This window comes from Cygnus olor, chromosome 3 (assembly GCF_009769625.2).
Source record: "Cygnus olor isolate bCygOlo1 chromosome 3, bCygOlo1.pri.v2, whole genome shotgun sequence".
NCBI lineage: Eukaryota > Metazoa > Chordata > Aves > Anseriformes > Anatidae > Cygnus > Cygnus olor.
In genome coordinates this window covers 26,961,575-26,979,190 of record NC_049171.1, presented here as the reverse complement: position 1 = coordinate 26,979,190, position 17,616 = coordinate 26,961,575, and the positions used below count along the sequence as shown (strand labels likewise).

Sequence of the window (17,616 nt, the reverse complement as noted above, 5' to 3'; positions counted from 1 at the left end):
ATTAATACTGTAATGGTAACGGGCAACTGCTGGTAATGCTCAATCTCTTGAATTCATTGCAAAATGCTTAAAGTAAGTATTGTTCCAAAATTATTTTTAAATTTCAGACAACACACAGTGTTTTTGTGGCTATTTGGCAGATTTAAAGCTGTCCAACACCACTATCATACTTCCTGGTCCACATTTACTACCTTACACTTCTGGAATTAACCATAAACACCCCAGCGCTCCTGAACAGTCCCCTTCAAAATCCATCGTCCATGCTACAGAGCCTTCACGTGCAAACCGGTTGTTTCGCTGAAGGAGAAGGAATCTGTCCAATAGCAATGGCTGGCAAATCTAACTTCTCATCTGTAAGAGAAGACAATTGATAGTGACAAACACTTGCCCAGCCGTGCACTTGCTTATGCACATTCATAACTGTCACCTGTTCTCACAGCCTTTGGAGCAGCACAGGGAAGGAAAGACTAACACAGCTAAGTTGGCCCCCATAGTGAGATGCTTCACCAAGACCTCTCCTGTCCTTGTGATTCGGTTTCTGTTCGTTATTCAAGGGAACAGAGTTTTAGCAGCGTCAGTATCCAAGGGGCTGTGCGGTGCTCCTCAGTAGGAAGAAGCCATGAATTGTGGCATTTCATTTCAGAAAGCACATCCTGAGGAACAGCCCTCTGTACGCTGGGGGATGAGCTCAGTGATCAGACTAGCTCCTTCCTAATGCTATTACTCTAGGATATGCACAAAGAAAAATCCCCCTCAGAAGCATTCCCTTTCAATTGCCAGTGAAAGTACACATATATATGTATGTAAGTATAATTAGATGTGCTTGAAATTTGCACAAATTAGAAGGCAGAGAAATTGTCCCTTCCTATTTATTCCAAACCCCCAAACAGATGCTGTATGATTCTCCCAGTTCCTTCAACAAAATAGGGCATTTGCAGAACACATCATGCATGTCAGTGTTTGCAGGGTCATTCTAATTGCTTATAGACAACTTGTTTTTAAACTATTTCAGAAAAAAAACATGTCAAAATTGTAAAACTATTACAGTACAGACCAACTATGCAATCTACCAAAAGGTCATTATGATAGAAAACTATGAAAGGTGAAAACTCAAAATGATTTGAAGAACCACTTTTTTAGTGATGGCCCTATAATAAAAACGTTCAAGGTTTTTATTGAAGCCTGAGATGAAGTTGCTCAATAATAATGATGCTGCCCAAGTGGGTACATCACCTCCTACTGTGTGACAGTTTCCACTGAGACAAAAGAAACAACAGAACAGCAGCACTAAAATAACACCACCATATTACTGAGTAACTACATATACTAGACCACCTACTGTTGGGTAATACTTTAGAATGGGGATTCTCTGCAACTTTTTACAGTATGGCCCACAATTCTACTACCTAAACTATTTTTTCCTCTATTTAGTTTATTTAGTTCTCTGAGCTTTCCAAAATCTGCAAGGCATTTGTAATTTATTTCCAAGTGCTAGGTCGATGGGTCACGGTTTTAGTGCCAGAGGAAGTGATCAAGAAACACGTCTTATTTAAATAATGAACTGGTTCACCCTAAAGCCAAGAAAATGAAACAAAGACAACCTTCTATCAAATTTGTCACTTTAGTGCTGGCATGCACAAACCTCTGGATTAACAGCTGTGTGCATTTTTATTTTTTTTTTAATTTTAGGAGTAGAAGTCAATTGCCTGATCTTTAACTTGTTCCCTAAAATATAAAAATTTCTGGGGACAGCTCTTCTCTCTAGACATAGCTGTAGAATGCATGTGATGTCTGGTCTGAGATAAAACTGCCCACCTATGTTCTGCAGTGTATGTTTTCATGCATCGGTATTTGTTGTGATGAGCTGTGGTGTCCAGCGTATGGTGCTGAACGTACTAATGATCATTCCAGGCATCCTAACACAAGTGACACTGAAGTATTCTTAGACTTCTTCCTACAGGAAAGTAAGCTCTTAGCACTGATGGGCATGGCTAAACCAGTGGTCCATAAGCCAGAATCCAGGAGGCTGGAGGACATTTCACTGGGCATACGCGTGTAAGATAGCAAGGAATTCACCTTTTGCTTTTATCTGATACATTTAAACAGGTATCAGACTAAGGCAGATGAATTTGCCTTAAAACTGTTAGTTAAGGCATATATGCTGTATTAGATTTCCTTCACTAGAAGATATGTATGTTATAAGTTAAGGTATAAATAAGGTATATGTAAGATGATAAAAACCTGAGATATATATATATACACACACACTAAAAGTTTGCAACTGGTATAGCCTAACATCAGATTACTGTGTTCTAGATAAGAATTTATGGAAATGTTATTTTCATTAGAGTTTGATCACATAAACGTGAGATATTAGGGTATGGAATGGCAATGTCCATCATACAGACCATGTGGCAGATACACGCTTTCCTTTGAAGAAAAACTTTGTTAAAACAAAGCAGAGAAGCATGGCTTATGTGTGCCTTAGTTATCAATTAGATACAACTGAAGACAACTTCAAAAGAACAGAACAATTATATACAACACTTGCAAAGCATTTCAGCCACTGCAGAGTAAGTATCATGTCATAACCGCAAGTTACTGGGCTTATGTCACTTGTCATACTTGCATTAGAGTATCTAGAAATAGCACAAAGTCCTCCATAAATTTTGTCATTTGCAAATTAGGTTACCAATTCAGATATTCAGCATGCATATTAACATGGGAAATAATTTGCTGACAGGTGTTCCGAGCACTGTATGCTCATGTTCACACTTCAGCAAAACTTTCATGTTTCAGTTTAACTACTTCTATATACTCACGTGAGTTTTTATGCGTTTATTCCTTAAAGTCCTGGAATATTTATTTAAAAATCTCACAACTAAGCAAAATGACTGAGGCAATTTTGTCTAGCTTCTTGGCTGACCACCAGATTAGTTCCAGCTCTGCAAAACTCAAAGTAGTAATGCTGTTAAACCATTTTGTTCAGCAGTCATTGGGTAACTTCTTGTCTAAAATTGTTGAGCCTGTATGGATAACAGCTTCAAATTCATAAATTTATTGCACAAACTTGTGTATCTTGTGAAATAATTGATTCACTTTTCATCCATTCCCTAGGCAGTCACTCAAATCATTACTGTTGATCCTGCTTAGCTGGCACATCTTTGTCCTTTTTTTTTTTTTCTTTAAGCTCATTCTTAAAATAACCTCAATTTGAGGTTATCTTTTCCCAGGCATGGCTTTCATTTAGGAACATAAATAGGTATTTCGCCATCTGCCAACTACAGAAAGGTTCCATTTATGCTAAATTCTCAACCTGTAGCACAATTTCTATGCTTTAAGGTACAGATCAGAAACCTCAGCTAAAATTGAGCTGGAAATTTTGAATATGCTGTGCGGCAGTCATTACAGATTGATTCACATCAAGTACAAGACCCCTCTTCCCCTCCCATTTCAGGTTTTCCATATCTGATGAGGCAAGAAGTGCTCTGCCCTGGAGGTGTCTTCATCTGCTACAAGGAAATCAAGAAGTTTACGATCAATTAAATTCCTTGTGTAGTGTCCACATCAGTGTAAGCTGCATGACTCATGAACTAGTTTTTGGGCTACCCCAGGCTACTCAGGCAAAAATACGTCCATGTAGGCTTTTTAGTGGTAATCTAAGTTTGCCTTAACAACTTAGCGGAACATATGCTACTGAACATAGAGGTGTAAGCTCTTTGTTGATGCAAATGAAACAACTACATTAAGAAATAATGTATTTTGTGAGTTATAGTTAAAAAATAGAAAGATAACAATAGAACAAAAATCAAATTTTAAATGGTAATTAACACTAAACAATTAATGACATGTTTTGCTTTGTTTTTAAATAGAAAACATTAATGTTTAAAATAAGATTTATTTAATCTGCTGTATTAAAATGACAGTATTTGATAGCACCACCACAGATAACATGCTTTTCTTAAGTATCTATAAAAATACATTGGTACAATGTATAGTACCAATACATTCAAACGAATGAACACTCAGTAAAACTCATTATTATTTGTTTTAATCAGGTTTCTGTAGGCCGTTCCCTACGTTTTTAATGGAACTCTCAAGTCCTTTTAATATAAGAGAACAATCTTGAATTAGTTACCAAATATTTACTCCACAAAAGACTTCGTTAAGAAAGCTTAAAATTAGATGAAAAATAATCCCCTTTTTATGAAAGAATTTTATCTTTCTGTCAGACAGAATTTACCACAGCATTTTGTGTGTACACTTATGTTTTATGTGGCTGTATATTAACCTTGTCTCAAAACACAAAGGTTTTCATTCTTCTCTACCTCAAAAGCAAGGCAAAGATGGCAATAGCTAGGAAGGTGATCGCAGCTTTCCAGTAGGGCCTACATCTGCCAGGGATTGTCCCAGTAACACATCCCCTAGAGAACTACCAACCTACAAAGAGCAACGGCAGGTCTCTCTTTCCTAGGTCCTGTACAAGTTGCAGTCCTGGCCCAAGGCTGAGCCATCTGAAAGGACATGAGAAACTACTAGTCACGATGTAAGAAATATATGAAAATAAGTATGTGTTTATAAACATATATAAACATATAGATAAATATAAATACTTCCTGAATATCAGAAAAAATGAGAAGTTAACAAATCTTACAGTGACTTCACTGGTGGTTAAAGCAGAGCTACATAATAGCCAAACTTCACAGTTGATTGAAGTATTGGTGACCTTCTGGGGAGCACAATGTCTCAAAGCCTGCAGCACCCACGAAGCCACATCCATCGTACCACATGAGGCTGAGATCATCTATGAAGTTCCACCAGAAATTTCACATTTTGGTACAGATGTCGCTAAATGGGGATCAAAGTAATTAGGGATGCTTTGTTTGTGAGGGGTGAAGGTTGTAAAAGGGAGCAGCTGGGAGGTAAAAGTGTTTTGTGTTTCATCTTTTATACAAAAATGAGCTTCTAACTCAAGGGATTCCATTCAGTTAAAGAAAAAAAAAGACTTTTCCAATACTCCATGATTTACAAGCACACCAATGCCATTCACTGATTTTTCTGCTCATGTTCTTTCAATCAGTGTTTCCCGCATTTCAATGTTCAGAGATGTCAGCTGATGGAATTTCTAAGTGTTTCTTTCAGCAGAAGGTAAGCAGTAAACCAAGAGCATTATTAATTTTATCAGAAGTGGTCATCAGAGAATAATCTTCCCCAAAACACTTAACGGCAGAGAACACAGAAAGCATTGTCACTGAAAGAGATGTAAGACTTGAGAGATTGCAAAGCGGACAGAAACGTGGCAATGTAGAACAGTAAAAAGGACTAGGAAAGTTAAAGTGAAGTAGAATAGTAGCTGACTTGGTGTGCATCTATAGGAATAAGATTCAGCTCCAGACATCTAAATCCAGACATCTCCCATTGCTGTCAATGGAGGTCAATGCAATCAGGAGCCTGGGGAGCAATTCAATTCGCCCTACCGTATGCACCCAGAGGCTCATTAAATGAATCATCTCCAGACACTATTGACCATATTGGCTAGATCTCTATTGATCAAAATGGCAGCTTAGGATCCTAGTGTAAAGAATATGTATACCAAGGGAAAAACAGATTCAGCAAGTTTGTATCAGAACTGGGAGAAATCCATACTTATATGTATACCGCTGTAGCATGTATTACAGGTTTTAGACGAAGGTAGATGAAGACAGGCCAGGGCCCCTTGCAAAGTCTAAAAACTAAATTCCTACTGCTTATCCAAGCTCTATCAGTACTCTATAAAAAACAGGGGCTTTTTTTTTTTTTTTTTAAGTTTTACTTAAGCAAGTAAACACGTAAAGCATTTAGTCTCATATAGCTCATCATGTCTTATATATAGTGTGACCTGGGTGAGCATATACAATAAAAACTTTAACATTTAGGGAAGAAATGGTGAAGAAAACAGATTGTTTTTCATAGAACTGTCAGCACAGTCACGTTGTCATTCTGTGAAGAATCCTGAAAGGTGTCCAAATGGATTCCCTTCTGTACAGATTATAAAACAGACCAAAAGTAAAATGCAGGACTGGGACAGGAGGTTCAGACTGCACTCTGACAGAGGGAACATTCATAGTAGCCTGTCAGAACATTTTAAAGCTGGGGATGAAAAGGCATTCCTCAGAGCAGACTGCACTATGCCAAAATGGCAGCCAAACAGACTTCAGAAGAGATTCAGAGGAGAGCCACTACTCTCAGCTCCAGCCGGCACCCAAGATACCTGGAATGTCTTCTGCTTCACAGAGAATAGTCCAACACGGATACTAAACAAAAAAATAGCGTTTAACTCAAAATGTGTGGCAAGCTCCTTTGTTCTAATAATATTTTTTGTTCTAATAATAATTTAAGGAAGGAGAAAGAGCATACCAGAAAGCAAAGATACCCAATCAGCCACACCACAAGCTGGAACTTTAAGAGGTTATGACTACCCCCAGAGTGTGAGGATAACAAAAAACAACTCACAAATGAGAGAAACTCTGAGGAAAAGCTGTCTCAGCCACTCCAGTCAATCAAAATTGACAGAATAAGATATCATTGAATTACTTCATTAAATTATTACTGCATTTGCTTACAAGCATCCTCACAGTACAGTAATGAAATCTTTTATATATCTACGCTCTTTATGTCTTATGTTTTAGGAATCCTTTATATATGTATACTCTGATCAGAAAGACATCGGAAGACAACTTCAGAACTGGCTGATAAAGACACACAAGAAGCAATGTAAAATTCAAGCGTGCACTCTTGGTTGATCATGAGATTGAGTGGTACGTTGCTGCTACCATCGAGTAAAAACAAGCCTGCCAGCAAAGCAGTCCTCATTCATTAGAAATCTATGAGTGACCCAATCAAGTGATACGCAAGAAAGTCCAGGAGACTTAATTTTACTGTAAGCCTCAGATCTGCCAAAGTGGCAGCAGCAAAGAGATCCAGTGACTTGGGAAGGAGAATATCCCTTCAGTCAATCCAAGTTAAAGTTATCAAAACGTGCTACAACTGTGGGGAAAAAAAAAAAAAACACAACCCACACCTTTGCAGTTACTGTTATACCTCTCAGACAAGGATGACAGCGTCAGAACAGAAGGACATCATATGCTCAAACACATAACGTCCCAAGGTATCAGCAAATCTCTAGTATAAGCACACATTACAAAAATGGGGGAAAAAAAATCAAATAATTCTTAAAACTATGAGGAAGCTGACTAATAAATGTGTTTCCTCAGATAGCTATGTAAGCCTTATGTCTACCCTTGAAACATGTAGGCTTACCTTTTTTATACAGACATAAAAGACTGAGAAAAACAAGGTGTTTAGAGATCCGCTATTTGTCAGCCCTTTTGAACAGAGTAAACCAGACATCGGAGCCCTCCAAACAGCATGGTTTGGCTCAAGAATGCAGGCATTTTCCCTGTAAAAACAGATTCCCTCCTTTATTAGCAGGACAACAAAAGACAAAAATCACATTAAGATGATGATCAAAGAAGGCTGAAGTGTTCAAAACCGCCGATGTTAGTCCTTACTGTCATAAGCAGCATAACTGCTTACATATACAGACCCCTCTAACTTCTTTCTCATGTGCAGAGAGAGTACTGTAACCAAGAGTTGAACTCTAGACTTTGCATGACAACTTTCTGCATTCACTGACAGAAGAAAGCTTGTTTTAAACCACTCAAGACTGTTTTTCCATTTTTTTATTCTGTTAATTCATCATTCATTAAAGGATGACTTGACTACATAGAAAAATGCAAACAGAAAAATAAAGAAACTCTACTAACAAACTGCTCTGAAGTATTTCAGAAGTAATATACATCCGATTTCTTAGTGCCTGCTGCAAGGTCCTACAAACAGGAGAATACAATTTCTGGGAAATAACTAAAGTACAGGAAAGACAGCCTAACTACTGTAATACAGCTAAAAAACAGCCTTTCTTTATAAACAAAACTATTTCCTCGCTGTTATTGGCCCAGTTCTCATGCCTCAAGACTAACTCAAAAAAGACCCATCAGAAAAAAAAAATGGAATTTAAATCTAAGGAATCTGGACTTTATAGAAAGACCACTAGCTTCTGCTCCCGTATGTACAGCAGGGTTAAAAAGTACATATATTTGACGGAAACATTTTGTTTTCCTTGCTGAGTGGACTTCAGAATGGACACAATGAACAGGAAAAGCCAGAGCATAACACATTATGCAGAACTCAGCTTTTCAGCTAAATGGCGCTGTACATTACAATATAAAATCAGTGTCTTACTTTCAAGAAGTAATAACCTCTCTCATCTTGAAATACTTAAGCCTGATCCTAGTAATTTAACTTTCTCAGACTGATATAGTAAATTTCTAAAACATAAATTGTGCACAGCACAAGTCACATTTAAAAAAAAACACCTTGTCTTTATTCATGAGATTCATTACGTTTCAGAAGACGTGAGGCACAATTCTTAAATCGATTCTGAAAGTAAAAATACTTTCTTATTTATATCTAAGCTTACGTGGTATATCAGCAGATCGCACATTTCATACGTACAACATGCTGCTTTTCTAAATGACTGAATAGGAAACACAGCCACGATTTGCTGGTTGAATATAGACGTATGGCATATGACAGTCATGTGATGTTACAGCAATGACATGGACATTATCAAAAGAGACAGTACACAGGATTCTGGCTTTTGTTTTGGAAGTCAATATATACAATTACAGCAAATCTGAACATCTAATAAAATGATTTTAGAATAGTTTCAAACAATTATATCAAGATTAATAAAGTATTCTACCAAAACCAGTATTTTTCAGTTCAAAACAACACAGGAAAACAACTGGAAAAGATCTGGCATGTCATTCAGTTTCTCCTGGACATTAATAAGAAGATACAGATGAATATATTTGTATCTAAAAAGTCATGAACGTCTGTCTCAGAAACTGGGGTAAACACCCAGAAAGGTTCAACACATTATGGAAACACGCAGCAGGTATTTTTCAACAGATTGCTCTAAAGATAAAGCCGTATTATTAGGAAGGTATTCAAGACAGCCTGCCAGAGAACTTAGTGATACTCAGATATTTCACAATCACTGAACTTATGGCAACCAGACAGACAAATCTATCATTTTCCTTGAAATGTCACTGACATACTAACTTGCTGCTGCTGTAATGGCTAATCAGATGGAATCCTCTTTTAACAAGTACACAGTCTTTCTACAGCAATAAAGCACAAGTGTGACAAGCGATTCGAGGCTACAAAATCTTCCAAAATTAAAAGTCTGGTTTTAACATCCATTTCTATTCTTGCAATTCAGAAAAGATAATACAGTAGGGAAAGAAATGCCCTGAAACTTTTATTCTCTGGAAACATGTCAAAAAGACTGGATTTTGTTCTAAATTAGTTTTAGTACAGGAAAGATTATTTGTTGCTTTCATTCTTGTCAGTGCAAGAACTATATCACTAGCCTGCTCATATACTAGATTAGTAAATACAAATTTCAGTGCTTAATAGGTAATAAAGAAAACCAACCCTATCCCTCTTTACAGTAGAGAGACCAATTAAAAAAAAACACTATGCCAATACCACAATTAATATCCTGAAATTACGTTCTTCTCTGCCCCTAGGACATGCCAAAGGCTGAAAGACAATCTGAAGTTTTCCCTTATAATACAAGTTAAATGATGAAAACTGAAAATCAAAGGTAAGGTAGATATATTTTTAGCAGTTTTTTTTGTTTGTTTGTTAAAAAAAAGTACTTTAAATTGAGCAATCACAGGAAAATGCCACCATAACTTTGGCCTCACAACAAAAATTGGAAAATTTTAGTTTTAAAATAATTTAATTAAGATATCTGGTAGCAACTCCAAAAAGGATTTTATGTTTTCTAGTATACCCTCATCAGTCATGGTCTTTTTGAATACCATCCGTGAAACAAAAATATGCTGAAAAATAATGTATTTTTATACCAGCTCCACTTCACTTGAGAGTACTGCTTTAAAATTTTTCATCTATTACACAAATTTATTTATTTCTAAGTTTTTTTTTTAAACAAAGTCTCTGTAAAAAAATATTGCCATAAAAAAAGACATGTTAAGTATAAAATGACAAATAATGAAACAGATTCTTGTCAATATTCAGTTAGCTTAGACAACCTTAGGGTACACCAATATGCTGGTTAGTAATTTAAGGCCTGAGTAAAGCAAGTTTCAGAGGAAAACACACAGAAGCATGATTGAGTTTAATATGCTTCTACGTTTGCTACAGGGCATAATTAAAACTACATCTCTCTCTCAAATCTACATAATTATGTCCCACAGACACCTTCCCTTTAGTATCCATAACTTTACTGTTAAACCAGGAAAGGCCTTAGGTTTAAAAGGTCACACAATACTGTTTAAAAGTAAAATACACCCTTACAAGTAAAAGGGTTCAAAACAACCAAAAAGTCAGGTTTTTGTTTGGATTTGTTCCTTTTAGTGCTCACAAGTCCAAACACACGGTAGGCAAAACAAAAGTTTAATGCACCTTGAAAAAAACCAATACCAAGTGAGGCTGCAGGTTATTCCCCCATCAAAGGTACGGGGAATTGACACAACAGCTACCACTGGGAAAAAGGAAATTGAACATGGCTTATTTTGGAAACATCAGTAACTCCTTTAACGGATACTAAAATGAGCCATTAATTCACCAGGGGGACTGTCCCATTACCAATGTATATTCCTACAGCAAATTTAATAACATCAAGGCTAACTAGTTCAATTTAATAGTACAACATCATGCACCACTTACCATGTATTACTATTCTTACTGGAATTTTAAAAACTTCCGAACATAATTGAATCATGTACTGTTCATATATATAGATACATGTATATAAAGTCATTATATATATATATTTGTATATATATTGTTAGTTGTAGGTTAACAGTACCATTTCAGTGATGAGTACATACGTTATATACAGGCAGAAATGGTGAAAGATTGATTACTTTCATCTTGCTTTGCTGAAATAAGCGGTAGGACTTTCCTACCATGTATCACAAAAGCTATACAGGGCTTAGACACTTAATTTTATATTCATGTCTCATTTCTCATCAACTGACTTCTTATATGTCAACCGGAGCTATGATGTACTTCGTTTAGTTGCTCAATTTGAAAAAAAAAACAAAACAAAACAAAAAAAAAAAAGTAAGAGACTAAGAGAGAGACAGCCACAGAACCCATCTGTATTACTAGTTTAATAAAAAGGTCAGAGCAGCAATACCTACAAGCTTGCAGCAATACCTACAAGCTTGCATATATTTGTGTGAGGACTGCGAACAATGTAGATGTTACTGCTAAATTCCTTTGCAGCAAAGTCAGGTTTTCTTATATGTCAGAAAAATAGAAACTGTTATCAATGGCTTTGTATTACCTGAATTACAAATCATGCATTCAGTAAGCAGGTAGTAATGTCCATAAATGCAACGAGGCATATTATTTTAAGAATAGCAATTCTATACTTGTAAACTCCTAAAGTTTTAATAAAAATTGCCATCCAAAGCAAACCTTAAACTATTTTAATTTGATCTCACAATGCTTAATTAAATGGGAAGCAAAGTGCTACCTCTGGCCCTAACTAGACGAGCCGGTATTCTGGAGTCTTTGCAGAACGACGCTGTCCACAACACTGAAGAGAAATAAATAACAAAGACAACACTGACAGTGACTTCCTTCCAGCCACAGGCCAGTGATTTATGTTTATAGCCATTGCTAATACGCTTTATAACATTTGATACCGTCAGTAAGGAATCTTTTCCTTCCTATGACTTAGCAGAATTTGCAAGAAGTCATTCACATTCAACCATGCTTCTTAGAAATAATCAAATGCAAGCACCACGAGCATGCTTCCTTGTTCCTCTTACTTCCAGAACCCACAACAGATCTGACTACTTTCTTCAATAGGCATACAAAACAAACTGAAGAAATCAAACCATGCAGACCAGTCTGTCAGAAATACACAAACAGTACTCATCTGAGTGTTTCAAAATGTTGAACTGCTCCAAAAGAGAGAATGGACCAGAATGCTAGAAAGTATAAATGAGGGCTCACAGGACAGGAAGGGCAAAAATCCCCACTGATAAAACACAACTTTAGATAAAAATAATATGTAATTGCAGGAATCCTGCACAGATTTAACATATTATGACACACATATTGCCAAAAATAACCACATTGTAATGGCAAGTGAAACACTTCCATTCAGCTGAAGAAGGATATTATGATTCTTTGGACTAAACTTCATGGCAAAACAACAGAGGTTTTGCAATAAACTCCTAGTTTGACTTGAGGATTTTCAATTATTTGTGTGAAACTGCTCACTGCTTCTTATTAGAAAGTAACCAGAAACAAAGGAAAGAAAACAAAATCCTCTTCCAGCTACAGCCAACAGGGACGTTGTACTAATTCGCCTTGATTCAGATGCAAAAACAGCAATCCCTGCATTTGTGGTTTCAAGTCATGCTTTTCATTCTCATGTCTAGCTGTATAAATTCTGAGTATAAGACAAACTCACAGACAATACCTCTCCTGTTTGTTGTTTATTATAAAACAAACTCCAGACTCTCTTCTTCAGCTGAGATCACACCAGCTAATCGATCTCAGCAGCTGCATCTCTTTTCACACAGGTATCACCTTCAACACTAGCACGGTCCCATTTGAACGATGCACCTGTTAACCTCCAGGCTTCAATTAATATGCAGAAAAGATTAAGTAAGCTATATGAAAGGAGATCTTGATTGATTCACTGCCATGAAACTGTTTTCCAGAAAATAACAGCAGTTGAGAATTCAGACTATGGACATCTCTCTCGTGTTCAGTACATCAGAAGCTGAACAGCCTTTGCAGCATTAAGCAGGAATCTTGGTCTGTTCACTCCAGTTTTGCAAAAGTTCTCTGATCTCATAGATCTGGCTGTTCAGAAGAATGCCACAAAAAGATATACTAAAGAAAGAAAAAAAAAAAGACAAACACACAAAAGAACTCAGGAATAGAGAAATCTGAAGGTCCTTTTCTTTATCCTTTGAGGCTGAAATTTAAAATTGGATGTTTATTTATTTATTAAACTTCAAGCCTAAAGGCACAAGATGCAGTTGCAGCACCTGCTTTCTCAAAACCCCCATAACGGTTGTATGCTACCATGGGATGTTTTGTTTTCTTTTTTCTTTAAACTTGATTTGAAAGAAAAGACAATGCAATAGTAAAAGACAATTCAATAGTAAGTTTGGGAATCAAAACGAGGCATTTAGCTGAAAATGCATTTTCATGTTTCTTCTAGCAATTAAATCATTTAGCCTGCTACTAAAGCAGCTTCAAGAGCTAACTTTGTAGAAAAGAAAAAGCATCTGAAAGCATATAGGAGTATTTTGACTTTCTTTATGCTCAGCTATACCAAGTAAGCATAGCCGTTCATATAATAGTGTTATGACTACAATGTCATTTTTGCCAATACAGAATAAAAATGATTCACCCAAAACCTTTAATACTCGTATTCTCTATCTCACTACAGCTAGAGTATTAAATGATAATTTCTAAATAATGAGAGAGGAATACAGACAGTACGTGATTATACTGAAGATCATTTTTGCAGTCACTAGTAGAAGTTTGTGGGAGTTTAACCCAAAAATATAGTTTAATCAAGAGCTTGACTATTCACTCCTCCAATAGCCAACGAAAGCAAGAGCACCATGCTTATCTGTATCATCAGTACTTTGTTACCACAATATACTCTTCCATTTTCCACATGTTTCACAGGGATAAGATTTTACAGGTAATATATGCAACAGATATTACATTCTTGGTAACCAAGAAGACAGTAAACATTTCCTTCAAGTTCTATAGTAGCCTTTACAGACCTCCGGGGAATTCAAGCTTAGCCATCTATTTGCACCAGTACTACTGATGTACAAGGAAAAGGCAAAGATCAAATTTTAATCTTTATAGAGGAATTTCAATTTGATTTATATTTTTCTCTTAGATGCCCAATATTGTGGCTTGCTGTTGAACATGTCACTGGACTTTGGCAGATTTGTAAAGTTTAAATAACTCAAAAATAAAAGCAAATGACATCCAATTAGAGAACTATAATTGAACACGACAGAATAGAGATCCTTTTCAGATTTGTGAATCAAAACATGTTCCCAAAATAGTAGGCACCATTACCCAGTATAAAAGGGAGAAGTAAAAAAAAGAAAAAGGAATCGAGCTGCAAATCAACCCTCAAATCTCAAACAAATGAGAAAGTAAAATACCAAAATCAAATGCAATCAACTTACTGATAAAGAATATATTCTAGGGGATTTAAGGAGGCAGAGGTTGTTTTAAAGAACCACCACATTATTCCGTGCATTACAAATTCCACTGTGAAGAGTTGTGAACGCTTAAAAAGCACTGCTCAGCACAGTAACAGATGTCTATTTCTATTTTCATGCAAAAATATGGTTTGTTTTTATTATATAAATGTATAGACCTACAAAGCACCATAGCATACACACGTTAGATCTCCATGTTTTATTTGCTTATTCCTTATGATCTTGTCTCCCTCTAGTGGCTGGCCATCGCAAAAATTTAGTTCTACCTTTCATCAGACACGTGCAAAATCACAGGGTACTTCAGCCTGGAAGGGATCTCGGAAGATCTCTAGTCTGCTCAAAGCAGGGCTATCCAAGGGATTAGACCAGGCTGCTCAAAGCTTTATGCAGTTGGGTGTTCAAAGCTTCCAAGCATAGGGACTGCATAATATCTCTGGGCAACTTGCTCCAGTTCTCTGTTGTCCTCATGCTGAGAAGTTTTTCACTATAACCAGTCTGAATATCCTGTCTGAACTTAGGCCTGCTGTCTCCAGCCCTCCCACCATGCACCGCTGTGCAGAGCCTAGCTCTGCTTTCTTACTAACCTGCTGCAGGTCCTGCTAGGTTCCCTCTCTTCTCCAAGCTGAACATGCCAAGCCTCACAGGGCAGGTGCTCAAGTGGTTCTCTGCTCAGCGTGCTTCTGTACATCAACTGCTTGGCTTTGGGAAGAGGGCAGGAGATGGGCACACCTGGAGCGCTGCTTCTGAGGTGTCATTTAACAAGTGCTGAGCAGATGGGGATAAACCCTGCCCTCCATCTATCATCTGTGGCCCCTGATAACACAGCCCCAGAAGTTGCCGTAAAAGGCACTTTACGGATCTGTTCAGTGGACACCAGCGTGCTACCACAAACAGTCTTCATTTTGACAGTAACCTTTCAAAATAGGAGTATATGAAAGGTATGTAACAGGCTCTTTAAAGAGGCAAGAGGAGTGAATTCAAAGAGGATCAGAGATCATAATCCACCCTGAGGAACCCCTTCATGGCATTTCTGGTTGGCTCTGGTAGTAACATTCCCCACCAGCTGCCTGCAGTCAAGGTAAAGCCCTCATTCTGCAATCCAGATCCAAGGACCTCCTAAGATCACCTGGAAAAAAAATGGAAGAGCCAGGAAAATCAAGTCACTGGAACCAAATGGCATAGCCATTCAGTCAGAAGTAACACAGCTACCACCATTTGACAGCTGACACTAACATCTGAACAATAATAATTTACCATTTAGGCACTCTTAGCCTAGCCATTTTCAGAATAACTTTAATTACAGTGCCTAAAGCAAAAGCATATTTTGTTTTGTGTTCTGCATTTGTCTCTGTTGTGAACATGCTACGACTCGATCAATTTCCCCCACACAGAGGATCACTACCTGTTTGAGCTCATTCCTTGGAGTTTCTACTTCATTTTTTCATTGAATACAAAGTTTCACACTTCATTTACAATGTACTTTACAGTTTTCCTCTCAAATGAAAAAAACTGTTTCCTGCAAACTTTTCTAAAGTGTTTCTTTTTATTATTGTTATTTATTTATTTATTTAATCGTGGAAAGCTATGGGATGTCCATACCAGTGATTCAGAGCACCAGAGGGGTTGGGTTCTTTTTGGTGCAAATTTTCCTTGCACCTATGCTTAGTCTGTAGTATGCACTCCACTGTACTGCTGATGTGTTCAAGATGATTCCCTTCCTGCTGAAGACTGAAGTTGTGCACAAAGGAAATTCAGGATTGAAAAAGTGTAAATGTTACTGCCTTTCCAAGATTCATGTGAACACACAATTTTGAAATCATAACCATTTGCAGTGAATCAAACATTCCCCTTTTGCAATACCCCACCCAGTAATGAATAATTGACTTTAATCTCTAGCAAGATACCATTCATATATCTTCAAAATGCTCCAGTAGGACAAAACAGTGTAATCACCTCTATTCGACAGGAAAGGAATATACCGTGATTCAGAAGATAAAAACGTCAAAAGAAGAGAGAACTGATTAGGATGGCATTCATCTTCATTTTTTTCAGGACATTAAACATTATATAACATTTTACTATGAAAATCACAGACCACTGACTTCAGTTATGGGTGTGAAAAGTCAGCTTTTTCTTTCCACCCCAGTCTAAAGTTGGTACCTAGAACATGAGCAGAATTATGAAATAGCAGCCTGCTTATAAAAAATACAGTAACTATAACCCCTTGCTTCACTCATAATACGCTTTCAAACTTCCACAGATAAACACAGGGTCATAAAACTTGACTGAAAACAGGACACAAGATGCATGCACGTCTTCATACACGTGCAGGCATCTAGTGTCAAAGCACAAGCAGGTGGAATCAGACATTCCACAGTTCACACAGTATTTTTTTTTATTTTTTTTAAGTCAGAATAAATGTAGGTATTTCCACTGTTTTTGCTCCTGATGGCTTGTTTTTATCAATTTCCTTTAAACACAGGAAATCACAAATGAGAAGTCTGCATTTTCCTGAATTTAACAAAGAGTTAATTGGCATTTAACTGCAAAATTAAAGTTATTACCTATCTTGAAATCTTTTCTTGAATCCTTTGTAAACGATTGCATCCTGGATTTCTTCTGTTTTAATAAAACACATATTTCCTCTTAAGTCATGTCCAAATAATGGAGCTAGATTTACAGAGATTTAAGTCCTTATTAAAATCCTGTTTTCATATCCCCTCCCATTTCCAAAAAAGGATCTTCAGACCAGTGGACATATCTTCCAGAACTTGAAATAAAAGATGCAAATCATAATTCATTATAGCCTGGACTCCTTTTTTGCCCCATACATTTTTTAAAGAGCCAAGTTCCAAGAACTTAAGCTAACAAAAAATATTCTGCCAAACACTCCGATGTACTTCAGAGTATTCTGGAAAGCTAAGATCTCACATCAAATGCAAAGTAACATAGTCCAAACAAGACTGACATAAGGTGTGAAACATCTGGTCTAAAATCACACTCTCAAATCCTGAATGCCACGTGCCACAGGCCAAGCATACAGGTAAGTCAGGACACCTGCTTGGTTTTACCTGTATAAACTCTAGACTGTGTAAAACAAGGAGCAGATCACAAATCTCCAAGAATTACCATCATTTTTTCAGGCTCTCAAAGCACATGTATGTCACACTTTCCTCCCTCATGATAACCTCGAAACTACTGGCAAGGGTTAGGCCACTAATTTGTCAACAACACAGCCTATAGCACTGAACAGTGT

At 36.9% G+C, this 17,616-nt stretch overlaps 1 protein-coding gene across 4 annotated transcripts in view; it reads right to left on the bottom strand.

The window, feature by feature from the left end:
• PRIM2 (DNA primase subunit 2) overlaps window positions 1-17,616 on the bottom strand; it is a 109,217-nt gene that overhangs the window by 25,523 nt on the left and 66,078 nt on the right. Inside the window, exon 10 of one of the 4 annotated variants that reach the window (XM_040554259.1) lies at window positions 15,981-16,088. The exons of the other annotated variants lie outside the window; for them this stretch is intronic. Within the exon in view, the coding sequence (XP_040410193.1) occupies window positions 16,062-16,088 (27 nt within the window). The 3' untranslated portion in view covers window positions 15,981-16,061. Of the gene's footprint in view, window positions 1-15,980; window positions 16,089-17,616 lie in introns of those variants that run through there. 4 annotated transcript variants of the gene reach the window in all.